The 18318-nt window shown below is 53.7% G+C and overlaps 1 protein-coding gene across 3 annotated transcripts in view; it reads left to right on the forward strand.

Moving 5' to 3' along the window:
- Positions 1-18318, forward strand: part of NXN (nucleoredoxin) — a 127216-nt gene that overhangs the window by 107271 nt on the left and 1627 nt on the right. Inside the window, exons 2-8 of one of the 3 annotated variants that reach the window (XM_074343197.1) lie at positions 1993-2110; positions 3687-3820; positions 4289-4389; positions 5817-5923; positions 13252-13431; positions 15243-15367; positions 16226-18318. In XM_074343197.1, the coding sequence (XP_074199298.1) occupies positions 1993-2110; positions 3687-3820; positions 4289-4389; positions 5817-5923; positions 13252-13431; positions 15243-15367; positions 16226-16339 (879 nt within the window). In that variant the 3' untranslated portion in view covers positions 16340-18318. The other 2 variants (XM_074343198.1, XM_010958223.2) reach the window with 2 other exon arrangements.

Raw genomic sequence — 18318 nt, forward strand, 5'->3', positions numbered from 1 at the left:
CTCTATGTTCTTGCTTACATTGTCTGCCTCTCCCACTAGAATAGAAGCTCTGACTTCATCTGCCTTGTTCTTTTTCTTGTATCTTTTGTGCTTAGACCAGGGCTGGCACGTAGCAGGGGCTCAGTTAATGTCTGTTGAATGAATTTCTGCACTTCCTACTTGTAAAAAAACATACTGGGAAAAACATTTATAACAGTAAGATATATTTATATCTCTTAAACATCAGTAAGTAAAAGAAAGGTGAGCAACAAAATGAGATATCATTTTTTTTCCTATTAAACTGGGAAAATTAATGGTCACAATAATGTTGATGAAAGTACCAGGAAATGGTGCTGTTGTTTGCCTCTGGCGGAAGTAGAAAATTGTCTAAGCTTTCGTAAATGGTGAGTCATGGGTGATTTTTATCTCGATTTCTGTGGTTTGCTATGCTTCCCATTTTTCCCAATAGTTACTTCCAGCCCCCCCAAATAATTACTCTTTAAGCCAGAAAAATCTGATCATTTTAATCCCTGCCCCCTACCCCACTCTTTTTCTTTTATTAACCTGGCTGGATGCTGGCACCAGCAGACTTGTAAAGCTAACCCCAGCGGTGGGATGGTCTCGTTCTGTTGTTGAACCACTTTAGAATGTTGAATCTGAATCTTGTATCGTGTTTCTCTAGAATAATGCAAAATCGGTCACTGAAAATGTATGTGCAGAGTTGCTCTTGTTCTGAGGTATGGGCTGGTTCAGGGAGCCCAGTGGAAAAGTGGGGCTGGGAAAAACACACAGTGCTGACGGGGGCCGCCCAGTTAGAGCTGGGGGTCCCACAAGCCTTCCTGTCAAGATCCAGGTCTCCACTGGCAGAGGAGGCCTCACGTTTCTTGGCAGATACCCTGCTGGACTCCCTGGCTGCTTGGGACTGAATTAAAAATGGTGTCACAGCCACACGTGCCTTTGCCTTGACATCCTTTTCTGTCCACCGCTGGACCTCTGATGCCTGTTTCCTTCGACCCTTTTGTACCCTGTTCTGCCAGGGCCACACAGCCAGCCCTCCTGTTGGGGCTCCAGGCCCCTGGAAGGGAGGCTCACAGACGAATCACCAGTAGGCCATCCTGCAGTCTCCCCTTATTTTCTCTTTTCTGGAGGCACCTGGATAGTTCGATATTTCGTCTCATTACCTTGCTTTCTGGGCTTAGCAATTAAGTTCCAGAGAACCCGGTGACCCGCCTGAACAGTGTCCACCCAGGCGGCCATGAGCTCACAAGGGAGTCAGCATAACTCGGCTCCTAGCCCTTCTCGGCCCGCTTAGACCCTGGCCCTTGGACAGCTGGCACAGCCAGCCACAGGAAGCTGCCAGGAGACTGGGGATCATTTTGAGTGGCATGGGGAGCTGCGGGTTGGGGCTGGCTGAGGCCAATGCTTCCTAGTGTTTGCAGGCTGAGTGGCACATGCTTACAGTGACTGCTGACATCCCCAGTGCAGGGACCTGGCGATGTGGGGAGATGGGCTGATTTTAACTTACTGGGTCTTCTCTTGGGCACCCTTGCCCCTTCTCCCTTGGGACCAGGGGCCATGGCAGAGCAGGGGAGCAGGGAAGCACCTGCCAGCTGATAGGATAGGGAAGTACCAATAAAAAGCCTGCCTTCCTGCCTTTGCCATCTGGCGGAGGTCTGATTGTGTTTGAAAGACGCTTAATCCGTCTTCATCTTCATGCCTCTTAGAGACATGCCTACTGGGGAGGGAGGAGAGAAAAGCTCACCTAGAACGAGCATGGTCCTCCCTCGGCCTCTGCCGCGGCTTGCGCCCTGGTGTGACTCAGATGCAGGTTCCCCTCCACGTGTCCCTTTTGCCTGGTCAGCCCTACTTCTGATCAGTAATTCACTTACCTGTACTTTAGTGTTTTCCAGCCCATCTGCCCCTCAGGCCCGGGGGAGGGGGGGATCCTTGAAAGAATTCTGCAATTAACCCAGTATGGACTTAGCCAACTTCTTTTACTTTTCTTCTTTATAGCTTAAACTTTGGAACAAATATCGAATTTCCAACATTCCATCACTAATATTCTTAGACGCCACCACGGGGAAGGTCGTGTGCAGGAATGGGCTGCTGGTGATCCGTGATGACCCGGAAGGTAAGACCTTGGCATGTCCATCCCCACTCCTGCCCCCGCCCCCCTGCCCCCCTCCCTGCTGGGCGAGAGCACAGGAAGGAAATCCACAAGAGTAGGTTTATTTGACTAGCGGATATTGTCTTGATGAAATTATAGTGTTCTGCCGGTCATGGTTAAGATTTTTAGAGAGATCAGAATGTTCCTCATGGGGGCTTTAATTCATGGGCCAAAAGGGGATGGAATCTGAAAAAGGCTGTTCAGCTTGGAGGGCTGTGGAGGCTATGGAGAAGCAGCTCGAGCCCAGATACTGACTCCTAGTGCTGTTTCAACGGCAGCTGTCACCTTCGTAGTCAGAGGCAGGCAGAGTGATTCTGGGTTCCTTTCTCATGAATATATCACTGTAGCAAAGCTGCATCTCTGTGATGCTCTCCTGGCTGAGCGGTGAGGGCCCCTCGTTTCTTTGTGCTGCCCAAGGCTCCCAGCCTTGGTGTTGCTGACCGGCCGGATGGATGGCCGTGCCTGGGCAGCTCTCGTCTCCCTGCTCAGAGGCTGTCCGGGGCCTGTTTCTTTCCCCTGTGCACTGGAGTCATAAGAGGGTTCTAAGATCTTCCATCCCTCACTTAACTGATCCAGTTAGAGGGTTCAACCCTGGTCACAAATTTTCCCAGTAAACATTTTACCTGCTTAAAAGAATTGCCCTCTAAAAACAAGGGTAGGTAGAAGCAAGCCTTTACCTTCTGAAATATAAACACACACACACACACACACACAGTGACACACACACACACACACACGCACACTCTGAAGCTTTTTAAAAACACAGCTTCCCCGGCCCCACCCCCAGAGATTTGGGGATCCATTTTTTCGGGGTGGGCTTCCCATCCTCCACCCACCCCAGGCGAGTTTGAGGCAGTGGTCCGGGACCACCCTGTGAGCAAACACTCTTCTGTGGAGCACGGAGCATATCATTGGCTCTTCCTGCCTGGGGTTTACGTGTCATCAGAATGTCGACCATCTGGGTTGAGTAGTTTTACACTTTCCTTTCGCTGGACTGAAATTCTCATCTCATTTGGTTCCCCTGGGCCCCAACCCAGACCAGCTGAATCAGAATCTCTGGGGGTGGGGCCCAGGAGCATTGTATTTTACAATTCCCCAGCTGGTTCTAAAATGCAGAGTTGAGAGCCACTCAGAGTCCAGGGTTGGAACTGAAGAAACGCATGGATAATGCCCGAGGCAGTGATTCCCCAACTGCCCCATCCTCACAGTCGCTTGGGAAGTCATTTTACTTTGTTTTGGATAAACGTCTTCAGCCTTGCCCCCGGATGCTGAGACGGAGACTGGGGCTGGGGGGGTGACCTGGGCTTCTGTACTTTTCAAAAGCCCTGGCCTGTGATCATCAGGTACAGGACCCACTGCCTTGCGGGAAGGTAGGGCTCTGCAGTGGTGAGTCTTGCCTTTATTCCTGTGCTTTAGCTGCCCAGGACTTGCCAAATGCTATGTGGTGATAAAGTTGTCATGCCCTGCAGCCCTGAGGCCTCTGGGATCAGAGGCCACAATGAAGAGTCTTAACAGTCTCGCCATCTGTTGCCTGTTTCAGGTTTGGAATTCCCTTGGGGACCTAAACCCTTCAGGGAAGTCATTGCAGGGCCCTTACTTCGAAATAATGGGCAGTCCCTGGAGAGCAGCAGCCTGGAGGGGTCTCACGTGGGAGTCTATTTCTCCGCACACTGGGTGAGTGCTCGGTCCCTCTTTAGTCCGGACAGAAGGGAGCCGTGATGCTTCCACCGAGACCAGCTGGGGTTGCCTTCTGGAGGTGTGACTGCTCCAGCGTCACTGCCTGGCGTTCTCGTGTTCTCCTGTGCCTGCTGCATTGCTGGCGGACGACACATGCTTATTATTATGAACAATGATAGCAGCAAGAAAGTGACTTGTTTGGACTGGCCTAAAAGGGTCATTCTCCTCACCCGTTCTGGTGAAGCTCCTAACAGTGCCTGAGAGAGTTCGTTTTAACTGCTGGCCGCTGGTACCCATGTGGATGTGTGGGGCCTGTGCTGGACGATCCCCATCACAAGAGGCACGTTTGTTTCTGCCTCGTCCAGACACTGGGTCTTGCTGGCCTGGCGTCTGCTGGCAGGTGGCTGGGAAACAGGGAGGAGAAGGTAGGATGAGACGTGGCAGGATCCCACTCGTGTCTTTCAGTGTCCGCCCTGCCGAAGCCTCACCCGGGTCCTGGTGGAGTCCTACCGGAAGATCAAGGAGGCCGGCCAGAAATTCGAGATCATCTTTGTTAGTGCGGACAGGTACCATGTGCTGCGGAGAGGGGCAGAGCATCTCCCCTTCCCCGCAGGCGGATGTCTCTTGCCTCACACTTCTCGCCTCGTTAGTGTAGAGCTTGGGGATAGGGGTTGAGGAAGACGTAGCTGGGATTGGCAGAGGGACGGATACGTTTCATATTTACTTGTCATTGTCTGAAGAGGAGCCAAGAAAAACCCGCTCTTGCTGTAAAACTGGGGGACATCCCATTTCCAGCCTGGGGCATTTGAGCTTAGAATGCATTTTTCTGATTGGTTCAGCTTTTTGGATCGCGGTGAAAGGGCATGGAAAGGGGAGGATGGAAATAAGAGAGCCAGAGATTCGTGGGCTGTGACACCTATCCTAGATGGCTGTGCGGTCCTTTTTCCTAGCTCTGGCCACGGGCTCTATCCGGGGGGTCTCCTAAAAACAAGAACAGACATTCTTCCTGGAGCCCGTCAGGGTCTTGTAGCCTCAGTTTCCTCTGCTACTTGCCCTCTGACTGGCTTTACTCATCAGGGACTCCTTCATCTCATAACTCCAGCCCCAGTTCAGACCAAGCCACCAGGCATTCTGCCTCTTAAGTTCCAGTTCAAAGAAGGGTCTCTGAGATGCCAACACACGGAGGGCGTCGTGTGCACGGCGTTCTCCTTGACACCTGCGTAATGCTGTGCTCCATTTGTTGGTCCATGGCCCTGTCCCACTGCTCCCCATCCCCCCGCCACTGCATGTGAGCAGGGCAAGCTTGAAGCTATGCCACGTGGAGAAACTGCTTCCTTTTTTAAACCTTTAAAAAACATCAGCTTTACTTCAGTAAAGCACACACATTTTAGGTATACAGTTCAGTGAACTTGGACTAATGTATGTTCCTATGTCACCATCACAGTTAAGATATAGAACATCCCTGTCAATTAAAAGAACCCCTCGTGCCTCTTCTCAGTCAGTCCCCACCCCAAGCCCCAGCCCCACGGACCCCCCTGACTTGCTTTCTATCACTTGATTAGATTAATCATTCCTAGAATTTCTTAGATGTGAAATTATTTATGCGTGGTTAAAAGTGTGGTCCTGTACCCATCACCGTCACGTGCACAAATTAGAAGCATCACGGGGAATGCAGTGCTGAGCACCCAGGCTCCTTATAAAAGTAAGACCTGTCCGTGTTGAAAATGAAAAGTTACGGGTGGATGCAGAGGAGCGGGCTGTTGGGATGGCCTGGCATTTCCATTGGGCATCCGCCTATTGTGCAGAGTTTTTGGTTTGGGGTACATGGGACTGGGTAGGGTAACGTCTTCCCGTAGCCCGGTGTCCAAGGAGCACGGTGATTAGAGGCCCCGGCATCTGCAGGGCCCTGGGCACCACCGGGTAGGAGGTGGGGAGGACCCAGGGCCGGTGCCGTGGGGGTAACAGAGCCTTGTCTCCGTGTATGTCTCTGCAGGTCAGAGGACTCCTTCAAACAGTACTTCAGCGAGATGCCGTGGCTCGCCGTCCCCTACACCGACGAGGCCCGGCGGTCGCGCCTGAACCGTCTGTACGGAATCCAAGGTAGGCGTCCCCGACTCCAGCCCCTTGGAATCCCGCTCACCCAGGCTCACCACCTCTTTCGCTGTTCTTCTAGAGGGAAAAGAACATTTTTATTTCCATGAATGTTCACATTCTTTACCATCTTAAAAATATGTGGTAGACTTTATGGTATGTAAATTATACCTCATTAAAGCCATTAAAAAAAAAAAATAAGAGCTTGTGCAGGTGAGACAGCTCCTTCTTACCACCCGGCCTAGTGGGTTCTGACGTGGCTGGGCTACCGAGCACACGCCCCCAAGTGACTTGGCCAGAACCCTAGCCCAAGGGTTTTACCGTCAAACAGACTTGATTCCATTCACTCAGGCTCTTTGGGCCTTGGTTTCCTCATCTGCAAATTGCAGATGATAAATCTGCCACAGAGTTGCCGAGAGCATTAATAGGATAACGTGGATTCCTTACTCACAGTTCCTTTCTTGAGATGAGTGTCAGGATGACCCCAGGCCAGTGGTACTGAGCAGAGGGTTGAATTGCCACTTGGTGGGGATAAGTAAAACTTGATGTCTCTCCATTCACTTATTCATTCATTCAGCAAGTATTTGCTGACCTTGTAACCACCTTTAGCAGTTTTGCGAAGCCGACCATTTCTGTGCCAGCCCTTGACCACCCTAGCGTCGTTTTCTCTTCCTTCTTTGTTTTCCTTTCGGGGGATGTTTTCACCTATTTTTGTTGGTTTGTACCATTCACTTTTTAAGCTGCCTCAGATCCTTTTTTGGAAAAAAGGTGGAGTAGATTTTAATGCATAGGATTCTGTTTCTTGGGCTCCAGCTAACCACTATACTGTATACTGAACTCGGTGGGAAATAGGAAACCAGAAAGGTGTCCCAGTGCTGCCCTTGAGTGGACAAGATGAAATTTACACTGTGAAATAACTAAAGAGCAGAGTAGGATGACGTCTTTTAAAGAACTAAAAGGTGTTGGTCAAACAAGTACCATTTGGTAGGAGGACTTAGAAGACTGGACTTGTCCCAGAGAGGAGAGCCAGCTGCTGGGCCTTATGCAGCCGCCCTGCTCAGTCAGGCGGTCTCTCCACATGGAGGTGGCTTCTTTCCAAGCAAAAGTCCTCCGTGGAGCACAGTTTTCTCCTCTCTAAGGAAGGGGATTGCCCTTTCTTGGGTATAGAGGCCAGCCAGATGCAGGTCATACTCTTGGTGGTCAGTGCTAAGGCCCTGGGGTCACCCGAAAGCAGTAAATTACCAAAGGATGGTCTACATTATGCATAGCCAGTATGGTGGTGGTGGTGGGGGGGTGTTCTCTACCCTCCCTGTGTTCTATGAGATGCTTCTAAGGCTCTTGGTAGCAGAGTGGATACAAAACAGCAGTCTCTTAAGGAGAGCTCATAAGCTCTGCAAGATTCCACACAAGTTTTGGACACACTCCCAAGGCTTAAGGAGGAGTCTGCTCCCAGGCTCATCGCTGGCTCCCTTGGGTGCTCTGGACTCTGGGCTAAGCCTAGGCTGTGTTAACCAGTGGTCTTCACAGGGCCTCCTGAGTTCACTGAGGCCCTGGCATTTGGCTCCATCCTCTTCTTTTGTCTTGGGGAGTTGCCGGATTGGCCTCTCTCCTCCCAGCACTTGCTGCAGACTGGGAGATTTGTAGCCCTATATGCTGTTGAAAAATGCCTTTCTAAGCGGAAGGGTTTAGATCAACTTGGCAAAAGGCAAATCCCATTAGCCACTGTCTCATGCTGGCTGTCAGAGAGCACCGTGTTCTTTGCAGGGAGGCTCAGAGCCCCTTCTCTCCTGGGTTAGGGGCCCTCGCTGGTATGGTTCCTCTCCCCTCCCCCACCCCACCCTTTGGGTCCCCAAAACGGTCCTGGAATGGACAGTGGCCCCATCACCAGGAGGGCCTAGGAGGCAGTGGTGTGAGGGCTGATCGCTTTCCTGGGATCTGTTTCCTGGAATGGACAGTGGCCCCATCACTAGGAGGGCCTAGGAGGCAGTGGTATGAGGGCTGATCGCTCTCCTGGAATCTGTTTCTCTGTGGCCCTCTGGTTCCTTATCCTCACATCCCGGCTTTTCCTTCTCCTTTTCCCGTTACCCTGCCTTCCTCATTCACTTCCCGCCGTTCAACTGTCTCTTTTCCCTCTTTTGCCCTCTTCCCTGCCCCTTTCAAAAAATGCACTTGAGGCAGAGTCTGTTTTCTATACGAACATTTGGTGATTGTTTCTCAATCAGTGGAGGGCGAGGGGCCGATGCTGGTGTTTTCCGTAGGCGGATTTTTAAGGCAAATTTAAAGGGCTGGTGCAGGCTGTGTGGAGCTGGCCCCGTGGGCCTGGGGGCTCCTCGGGACCTTCAGGGCAGCCTCAGTGCAGTCTTCTGCTCCCCTTGTTTCATTTTGAGAACATAAAAAAAAGAGAAAAATAGGAAAGGACAAAGAATAATGTAACAGACACCATGCGGCCACCGCCTAGAATTTGACACTTTTGCTTCAGGTATTTAAAATAGAAACAAATGTGTGCATTAAGTACAGGCAAAGCCAGGGCTCCTCTGGCTCCTCTGCGGGGTGGGGCGGGGGGTGATGACACCACCAGCCGTTGAGTGTGCATCTTACTCCTCTGTTTTCATATGTTTACTGCGTTTATAGGAATCCATGAATAATATATAGTCATGCTGGCTGTGTTTTTAGAAGCAAGCTGAAGTGCTGACGTGCCATAATGTTGTTCTACAACGTGCTTTTCTCTCTAAATACGACGTTTGTGAGGTTTGTCCATGTTAATATTTAGATCTGGTCCCTTTCTTTTCAGTGCCATGAAGGGCTTCGTTGTACCAGTCTGTTTCTCTGGTCCGCTGTTGGTGGACACTTGTTTGCTTCTGGTTTTTCTGTACTACGAGAATGTGGCCATTTTAAATATCTTCTTTATGTCTCCTGATGCAGGCACGCGGGCCTGCTGGCCAGGTTCAAGGGCACCTAGACTCATCCCTTTGACCTCCCTTGGTTTTCTCTGAGCATCACCATCCAAACCCACTGCCACCTTCCTTTCCTTAGCTCTCCCTGCAAGGGCAAGGTCTGAGGGAGACAGAAAGGGGAGAAGAGGGATGTGATGACATGGCCAAGGCGTGGTTTGTATCTGTCACCCCACCCCTACTGCCCCGCGGATCTCGTTTGATTTTTATTCTATGTGAATGCATCTACCGTGACACCGTTTAAGAAAACTCAACTACGTATCTCTCACTCACATTCCTGCCTTCCTAACACAACTGTTTTCACTTTTCTGAGTCTTTTCTGGTCTCTGCCTGCAGGCATGTTTCTGCATCGTTGTAAGTGTACACGTAGCACTGCGCATTCTGTGTTTTACGTTTAACCATGCGCTACAGACGTTTCCCATCTTGCTAGTCTTCATCATGACCGTTTGTTTCTGTGACCACGGATGACGCTGCCCTGCCCCGGGCCCGGACCTGCTCTTCCTGTCCTGGGGTCTGCTTTTGATCTCTGTTCTCTTCCCTACCCCCGGCAGTCTTTGCCATCACACTGCCACCGAGGAACAGAGAAAGAAAGTTGGGTTACAGCCCCTGCCCAGCTCCTGTCCGCACCCCGCCCCAGGGCGCTGGACGGCTTGAGTGTCTCCTCACCCACCCCCCACCCCCTCCTTCAAAATGCCCTCCTTCCTTGGCAGTAGAAAAGCAACCAGACTCAACTGTGGGACAGTCTTGGCACATGTGGCTTTGGCACTGTTTTAAATACTCATAAGTTGGCTCCTCTCAGGAGGAAACAGTTTGCAGTCAGCTTCTTGGGCCTTGTTCTTTCTTCTCTAGGTTTGATTTTTTAAAAAAATTTTTTGGGGGGGTTAGTTAGGTTTTTATTATTATTATTATTATTATTATTATTATTATTATTATTATTATTATTATTATTATTATTAATTATTATTTTAATGGAGGCACTGGAGATCAAACCCATGACCTCATGCATGCTAAGCATGTGCTTACCACCGAGCTATACCCTCCCCACTTCTCTGGGCTTTGAGGGAGATGGGGAAGGGGGTTCTGAGGCACTGCTGTGGTCTGCCCAAGCTCCCCAGGGCAGGGGCTTGCGGCTGAAGCCCTCTCTAGGAGCGCAGAGGATGTGTCTTATGCCCAGAGGTTAAGCTGGGGACCGTGTAAGTAGAAGAATACCAACCCCACATGTGGCAGACATCACCCTGTCCCCGGACCCTCCTGCAGTGTCGGTGGGGTCTCCATGCCCTGTTTCCTTAGCTCACTCTCTCCAGCCAGCGTGGAGGTTTCTGTTTATCTCCCTAGAGCCAGGCCCCAGTCTTCTATACCCTCTTAAAAGCCAAATAATCAACTTTGGGATGACAAAAATAATAATAATAATGAAGTTATTTACAATAAGAGCTCCTGTTGATGGATTACCTACGTAGACCAGATTCTCTGCTAAAGAGCATTTAGACTTGTCATCTTGTTTATTCTACCCAACACCCAAAGAAGATAGGAAACTATCACTACCCCATGTGACTGTGGACGAGGCCCTGAGAAGTAGTGACTTGCCTAGATCTTCCTTAGAATTCTCCCTGTACGCCTTCCCCTACCATCCTCACCATCCCCGCCATCCCAGCCGGGAAACGCCAAGTTCAAGGGAAGCAGAGATGAACTGCTCCTTTTTCATTCCCTTCAGAGCAGCCCCTTGCTGGTGTGGAAGTTATTTTGTACAAAGGCATCGATTAGAAATGTTCCATTCCCTTCAAGTTTCCCATTGGAGGCTCTGCCCTATTTTTTCCTTAGAAGTCTCTGCTTTGGGGAACCTGCTTCAAGGGAGCAGGGCACAGGGAATGCATGGTGGGGGAGAAAAGGGGAGAGGTGATTGTATCTCAGCCTCCTTCCCCGCAGCCTCAGAGAATAGGGAGCGGGTGGTACAGGACGTTGAGATGCAGGGCTCCCTGCCTGGCTTCTCCCTGGGGACGAGAGCCCCCAACCTAGGGGCTGTGAGAGCGCCTGCCAGTGGTTGGCCTTGTAGAAAGAGCAGCATCTTTTCCAACAGGCAGACCAGGGCTCCTGTCCCACTTACTGGCCGGACGAGCTTGGGTGGGTAACTCGACCATCCATAGAAGGAGGATAATCATACTTCCCGGGGTGAGTGGGGTCCCAGGCGCCATGCGGAGCACAGAGCAGATCTCTCTCCCTCTGGTTCATCCCTGGAGGGACTCCACACCTAGGGCTCCATGGCCAAGCTGACCCGAGTTCGGGTGATTGGAAGGCGGCCTGGCCCAGTGCTTGTCGATTCTCTTCACCTGTCTTGTGTGCCAGAAATGGGCTTCTCTGGATTGCAGTCTGACTGGTTATTGTACCAAATCACCGGTCACATGTGCCTGGTCATCTTGGGCTCCCAGACATGGTTTCGGTGCTCAAAGCACCAAAAACAAGGGGGACTTCGCTTCTGCGTAGCCATGGGGAAGGTGGGGAGACCTGGGGCCCAGGGGAGCTGTTCCTCAGTGGAATCAACCAGGGACTCCGCCACGGCCAGCAGGGGGCTCCGTGTCCCTGCCCTGCTGTCCTGGACCCCACCCGCAGGGACCGGAGAGAGGCCGCAGCTGTGGTAACAAAGAAGGCCCCTGTGAGCAGCCACTTGATGAAACTGCGGCACTAGACCAGGAAGTGGGCTTCTCTGCCCTCCACGCCTGCTTGTCCTGCAGACTGACTCCGCGTCCCACATCTGGGCTACAAGCAGGCCTGCTACTATGACTAATCATGGCGGCGGGCTTGCCCTGGTTTAACACAACGCTCAAAATCGCCCAGTTTCAGAAACTGATTAAAAAGCTTGGTCAAAACATCTTTGAGATTGGGTTATGGCACCGGGGAGGCATTCGTCTGCAGCTGGCTGGCCTGTCCAGGCTCCGGCTTCCTTCAGGCTGCTGACTCAAGCCCAGCCCAATCCAGGATGGGGACCCACTGGATGGGAGCCCCAGGCCTCTGGGGGTTAACGTGCAGCTGTGAAGATGGGTCTGGAAATGCTCCGAGTCTCTTGGGCTCAAACACCCGACTTGAGGCCTGGACAGCTCTGGGCACATTCTGAACACCCGAACAGTGTGGGCTGCGGCTGCGTGCATTTGTGTGTGACGTGTACTGTGGGGGGGCAGTCCCCAGAGCCCGCTTCTCTCTGGCCCTGTACCCTACCACTCCAGGCCACTTCTTCTCATAGATGTGAACAGAATGGACTCATTTTTCCTTTTGAAGGTAGGCCCACCACAGCACGCCCGATGCCCTAGCCACCACACAGGTTACAAACCTCCAGGGCTGTATTTCTGGTACCTCAGCATCCCCCCCAACAGAGAAGTAAAATGTCAGTGGAGCAAATTACTAACTGAACACTGTGGAATCTATAAATATTAAATTGCTCTGGCTTTCACTGGCACATATAAAATTAAAGCTCAGGTCAGGTCCAGAGGGGAGGTGGCTGTTTAGTGCAAGGGGGGGGGGGGACCAGCTGCCAGTGGAGAGACAGGTGTCCCTGGAGGGCAGGGCTGAGGCGGCCTCTGTGGGCTGCAGTTGGCTGGGGGGTAGCAGCGGGGAGTGGGGTGCAAAGAGCAGGGAGGTGGAAAACCCCAGTGCAACGGTAGCCCCGGATGGGGGTCTCCTCTGATTTTCCACTGGAGGCTTTATGGCTGGAGGGGGGGCTATGCCTGGTGGGGAGCTTTGTGTTGCATGTTACCCCAACCCAGGGCTCTAACGTGAGGGTGGCAGCACTGCCATCAGTGTGTTCCCTTAGGGACTGCCCCCCTCAGAGAGGGTGCTGGAACCTCCCCAGGCAGCAGGGCTGGCGAAGGGGGGGGGGGGCTCACTGGCGGCCAGCTATCCTCTTCCTGTTCTCCTGCAGCAGCCCCTGCCCCAGGCCCCTCGCTCCACAGGCCCCCTGCACCTACACATGCTGGGCCCCCCTGCTTGTTGATCTGTACTGGTCTGTGCACTATAGTGAGTACACTGCGGGAGAGTGTGTGTTCATGCCACCTTGCTAAGTTTAGACTCCCTGCAGGTGGGGGATCTCTTCAGAATTTCTCAACTGCTTCTGTGTGCTGAGACCCTGTGCTGAGTTCTTAAATGGACAGCCCCGTTGATCTTTACCTAGTGGGTGAGGTAGACCTGCAGTGCACTCACCACGTGGCCCTGGAGATACTGGGGCGCAGAGAGGTCAGGTTCCATGGAGAAGTGACCTGTGGACCCAAGGGGGTTCCGTGGCTCTTCAAGAGCCTGAGCCTGGATTCCATCCCAGGGCTCTCCGACTGGAACTGTGTTTCTGTGGGGGCTGTCCCATGGGCTGTGGGTGGGCCCTGGCCAAGCTCGCTCTGTCTCTTGCAGGCATCCCCACCCTCATAGTGCTGGACCCGCAGGGCGAGGTGATCACGCGGCAGGGGCGGGTGGAGGTGCTGAACGATGAGGACTGCAGAGGCTTCCCATGGCACCCCAAGCCCGTGCTGGAGCTCTCCGACTCCAACGCTGTGCAGCTCAACGAGGGCCCCTGCCTCGTCCTTTTTGTAGGTATGAAGCTCAGTGGGAGCCCCAGGGTGGGACAGGGAGGGCAGAGCTCCGGGGTGGGGGGAGGGGCTGGGATCTGTCCCTGCAGCTTCTTTCTGTCGCCAGCCGTGCAGAGCCAGGGCCTTTGTCTGGCCTGGCAGCCCAGCCGTGCCTTTGACCCCGGTGATTTATTCATGGTTCTCCCCCCACCACCCCGTGGGAGGTGTTCTGGAAGCTGCTGCTGTGCTTTCCCTCCTGGCTGCTCTGGCTGCCAGCTGGGAAGGAGAGGTCAGGCTGGGAGGGGGCCCTTGGCCCCCTGATGAACAGACCCATTGTTGGAGGCTGGGCCGCAGCACAGCAGCTGCGGGGGGCTGGGCCTCCTTAGGCCAGGGCGCACCCCCAGCTGCTGCTCCTGCTCACCTGTGCTCTGATGAGCAGCCCCAGTGTGGCCTCTCCGGGGCCATGTCCCTCAGTCTCCCCCTCTCTCCCACTCCAGCACCCACTCAGGCAGGAGGACAGAGGAACATCCACTCCAGGATCCTTGCAGACGCACGGGGTGGCCCTTAAGATTCCTTCTGCAAATGGAGCGGCTGCTGCCCAAGGGCCATCTCACCCTCTGCCTTGGGACTTGTTGCTCAGTTCTGACTCAGAATATATCTGGGTCCCAGGATCATGGGTCATGGCTGAGCTGCCACTGTAGGCACCTCACTGCGCACAGCTTCCGACCCCCATCCTCTGCAGGTTTGGTTTGAGGGCCCCCAGGAGGGGTGCCAGTGTGCAGACTCGAGGGAATTCTTAGGCAGACTGACTTGCAGGCTGGCCCTGTGCTTGGAGGACAGAGGCCGCTGGGGAGTGATGGCCTTGGGGAATCATTCACCTTAGGGCTTTCCTGCCTGCTGCAGGCTTGCACGCCCACATCCTGGGACCCTGGGAAACAGTTCTGAAGTGAGGGACAATTGGGAGCCTCACCGGCCATCTGCAGATGTGGAAACCGAGTCTCAGAGAGGCGAAGCGAGTTCCTAGTATCGCCGAGTAATTAGATGTGGATTTAGAGTGTATAATGCTCAGCCTGCGCACTGGGCCTCCTGGACGGTGCGGTGTTTCTGGGTGGTGGTCCTTTGCAGGCACCTGCTCTCCCCTCCCCTGCTTTGCACTTGCTCTTGGTTACAGGTTCAGCAGGGGTGAGCTGCTCCCATGCTGCTGTCTCACTGGAGGCAAAAGCTGCTCAAAGTGGGCTCTGGGAGCCCAGTCTGGGGTTCTCCCCTGCAGTCAGCCTGTCCCCTCCCAAGCAAGTCACATTGCCAGCTATGAAGCTGGCTTTCCAGTGCCCTGGTGCTTCCCAACTGCCACCAAAGCTGCTGACCGAACCACAGTCCTCACCCACCACTACCACCACCAGTTCTGGTGTTTCCATCAGGAAGTCAGAGATCTGAGGTCACGGCATCTCATTCTGTGACTGAGAGAAAAACTGTGGGCCCTCAGGTTGTTCCTGGCTTAGGGGAAGCCCAGCCTCCAAGGTGGGTTTGTGAAAAGGTCAGTGAGAAAAGTTGTGTTTGCCTGGGCATTAGTGCTACTCGGCGAAGTGAGTGTGTTTCCCTGGGGGCTTGGTGCAGGACAGCCCTGTGTGGGAGAGCAGCAAGCAAGCTGCCCTGTGCATGCAGACACACCCTTGTACTTCCAGGAGGCCAGGCCGCTGTCCAGGAGGAGGCCTTTTTTCCATTCAGGGGCTGCCCAGGTGGATGTGTTGGACCCTGGACCCAGGCTCCCTCAGGGGGCACCACTCTGTCTGAGTGACAAGCCAGTGCCGTTTTGTGTCGTTCTCTCCCCCATCACAGATTCTGAGGATGACGGGGAGTCTGAGGCGGCCAAGCAGCTGATCCAGCCAATAGCTGAGAAGATCATTGCCAAGTACAAAGCCAAAGAGGAGGAGGCGCCGCTCCTGTTCTTTGTGGCGGGGGAGGTGAGTGCCACAGGGGTCTGGCCCTGGGGCTGGCCCAGCTGGCCGACTTTTAGAACACAAGTGATGTGGCCCTTGGGGATGTTTGAAAGGGCCAGGGGTCTGGGGTGACGGTGCTTCTAGGAGAGCCCACAGACAAACGTAGCATGAAAAGGTACATGTGTCGTCAGTCATGGAAAACCAATTCCACACCCTGCTGCCTCCTTCTTCCCATCTCTGGCTCAGCGGCCTCGGAGCAGCAGGATGCCCTCCCAGGACAGAGTCCCTGTCTTGCAGCCAGGCTGCTGGGAGCCCCAAAGATCATGGTCAATACTTACTTCCTCTCAGCTGGGTCCAAACCAGGCTCTTGATGCTTTATAAAGAGTCTGCTTGGTCAGTATCCCTACATTGGCCTGCAGAGTGGGCTCTTCCCCTTCCAGGATCCCAGTCAGGGGGCCACCACCCAGACCTGCAGGTACCCAGCCATCCCAGGGAGAGTGCCGAGGTTGCTAGCATCCCTGTCTCTTCCACCCGAGGCCTGTCCTCCCAGGGCCTCTGGCAGAGCAGAACACTTTCCACGGGGCACATAGCCGGGCCCCTTAGCTGGCCTGCCTCCCCCGCAGGTGCCTGCCCTTACTGCAGGTGTGGGAGCCCCGGTCCCGCAGCGTGTCCCGCAGTGGTGGGGGACGGAATCTAGCGCCACTCCGCCTCAGCCCCCAGCCCCTGAGCCCCACTCCATGCATGCTCCACCACCTCCCCCGGCCCTGCCTAAGCCAGTTATTGACAGATACACTTTTTGAAGCCCCCTGCCCTCCTTTCTCCCATCTATACCTCTAGTTGGTCAGAGCCCCATGCCCATTTCATGCTGTGTTTGGATCCCAGGGGACGCAGAGGCGGCCAGACACCCTGAACCACCCATTCATCACCTCAATAGCCACTGCTGCTCGGCGGGCCCCTCGAAGGCAGCTGAAGTCGCCCTGCTCAGCTGTGGGGTGAAAGGAACAAAGCAGGTTCACAGGGCCCTGCCTTGGGGGCAAGCCCACCCCGCACAAAGCACGAATGAAAGCGGCTCTGAATGTATTAAACTCTTAACTCCTTCCAAATGGCTGGGAGAGAAAAGATGAGTGCAAAGGAGAAAGGGCTGAGCCGGGGCGGAAGTGGGGCTGGAGGGCTCCAAGGGCCACTTTAGAAATGAGGCCGGCAGGTTTCCTACAGCCAGGCCCCGCGCCACGTGCCTCACCTGCACTACCCACGTACTCACCTCTCGGCGGGAATGGCATCATTACGTTTCACAGGTGGGGAAAGTGAGGCTCGGAGAGGGTCAGACTGCTCCGAGTCTGGCCGGCTGGGCTGTGCGTGCTGGCCGGCTCTCACCCCTCGCAGAGGCCCATGTGAGCCATTACTGAATCCATTTTACAGGATTTAGGAGACCTGGGCTCTGAGAAATTTCTTGCCAAAGGCCCACATTAAGTGGGTGGCAGAGAGAGGAGTGAACGTGAGATCAGTAGTGACCCCAGAAGTGGTGCTCTCACCCTCCCTGTCCAGGTGGTCCCGCAGGTGGGCCAGCCCGGCCTGGAGTACAGGATGCCTGGACCAGGAAGTCGGACAGAGGACCAGGGTCATCCACTGCTCCAGTCCCCACCCACCTTCCCATGCTCCTCACCTGGGCTCCTGGACTTGGCAGCTCTCTTGGTCCAGTTCTCTGACCTCAGAAGCAAGGAAGCCTGGAAGGGGGTTGGGTGCTGGAAGGTCAGGTACCAACTGAGTGCCTCTGAGCCCCAGACTCCAGCCCCTCACACTCCTCCCAGGGCTAAGGGGTCCCTCCTTTGTCTTGATTGTGTCCTCTCTGGCAGGCAGAAGTCGTCCCTTCTGAAGCCTTAACAGACAATAAAATTCATCTCCCTGGGTTTGGTCAGAGGGAGAGAGAAGGGGAGGCAGAGCAGCGCCGGGCTTGGCCTGGGCCTCCTAATGGGAATTTGATGTCTGGTATGTGTCCAGGTGTCTCCCTTGTTTATCATGAAGGTTGTTTATGGAGGGCCTGCACTGGGTGAACAGTGCCAGGGATGCTGAATCACCCAGCCGCCTAGCTGGGGAGTGTGTGCTGTTTTATAGGGTGGGGCAAGAAGGACAATCACTAATAATCTTTCCTGAAGACTTGCCCTTGTAGAAAGAAATGGTTTTTGTCTCAGAAACTGGTGAGCCTCCTGCTCACCAGCGCCGAAGGCCAGGAATACCCCCCAAGCCCTCTTTCTGTCGGGCTCCTCAAGGCCTTTTCATCCAGTGAGAGTTTTGCACGTTTTATAGCGAGACAGCCTGGGGCTGGGTATATAGGGTCCGTTTTCTGTTCTCAGCAGCATGAAAGGTAACCTCAAATGGTTGCTCCCTCACAAATCTTTCTCCTTGTCTTTGGATTTGTGTCTGCCTCTATGCTTAATAAAGCTACATCTGACACAAGGGACGTTCATCAGAACGGTCACTGGGAATGTGGGATAAATAGTGACCCGTGTAAGCCTGCAGTACTTTAGGAGCCCAGACTCAAAAACTGGCTGTGCAGGTCCAGCCCCCCAACCCCCGAAGCTATGGAGGTGGGGGCAGTGGGCTGTTTCTGTTTAAAACCTTGCAAAATTAAAGTCCAGACTGGCCTCCGGCAATCCACAGGGGAGCTGCAGATAATTGAGAGTTGACTGCAAAAGTAAGTAATCAAAGGCCATCACGTTTTCACAAAAAGTTGCTTTCATGTTAATAAAGAAAGATGACTTGCCTGGGGTTTCGAGTGATGCAGAGAGAGAATTTTGTGAACCAGCCTCCCCCCTCCCCAAGGCAGGACAGGGTCCCCAGCTCCCCTTCTGAGTGCCCATCTTTTCGGGAGGGTGGCCCGCTTCCCCAGGATGATGGAGTGGTTGCATTCCGTGCCATCTAGGGCATCTGAGGAACCCTTTCTAGAAAACTGACTGGTTTTCTCTCCCTCTGGTGAC

This window comes from Camelus bactrianus, chromosome 16, assembly GCF_048773025.1.
Source record: "Camelus bactrianus isolate YW-2024 breed Bactrian camel chromosome 16, ASM4877302v1, whole genome shotgun sequence".
In the NCBI taxonomy this organism is placed as follows: domain Eukaryota; kingdom Metazoa; phylum Chordata; class Mammalia; order Artiodactyla; family Camelidae; genus Camelus; species Camelus bactrianus.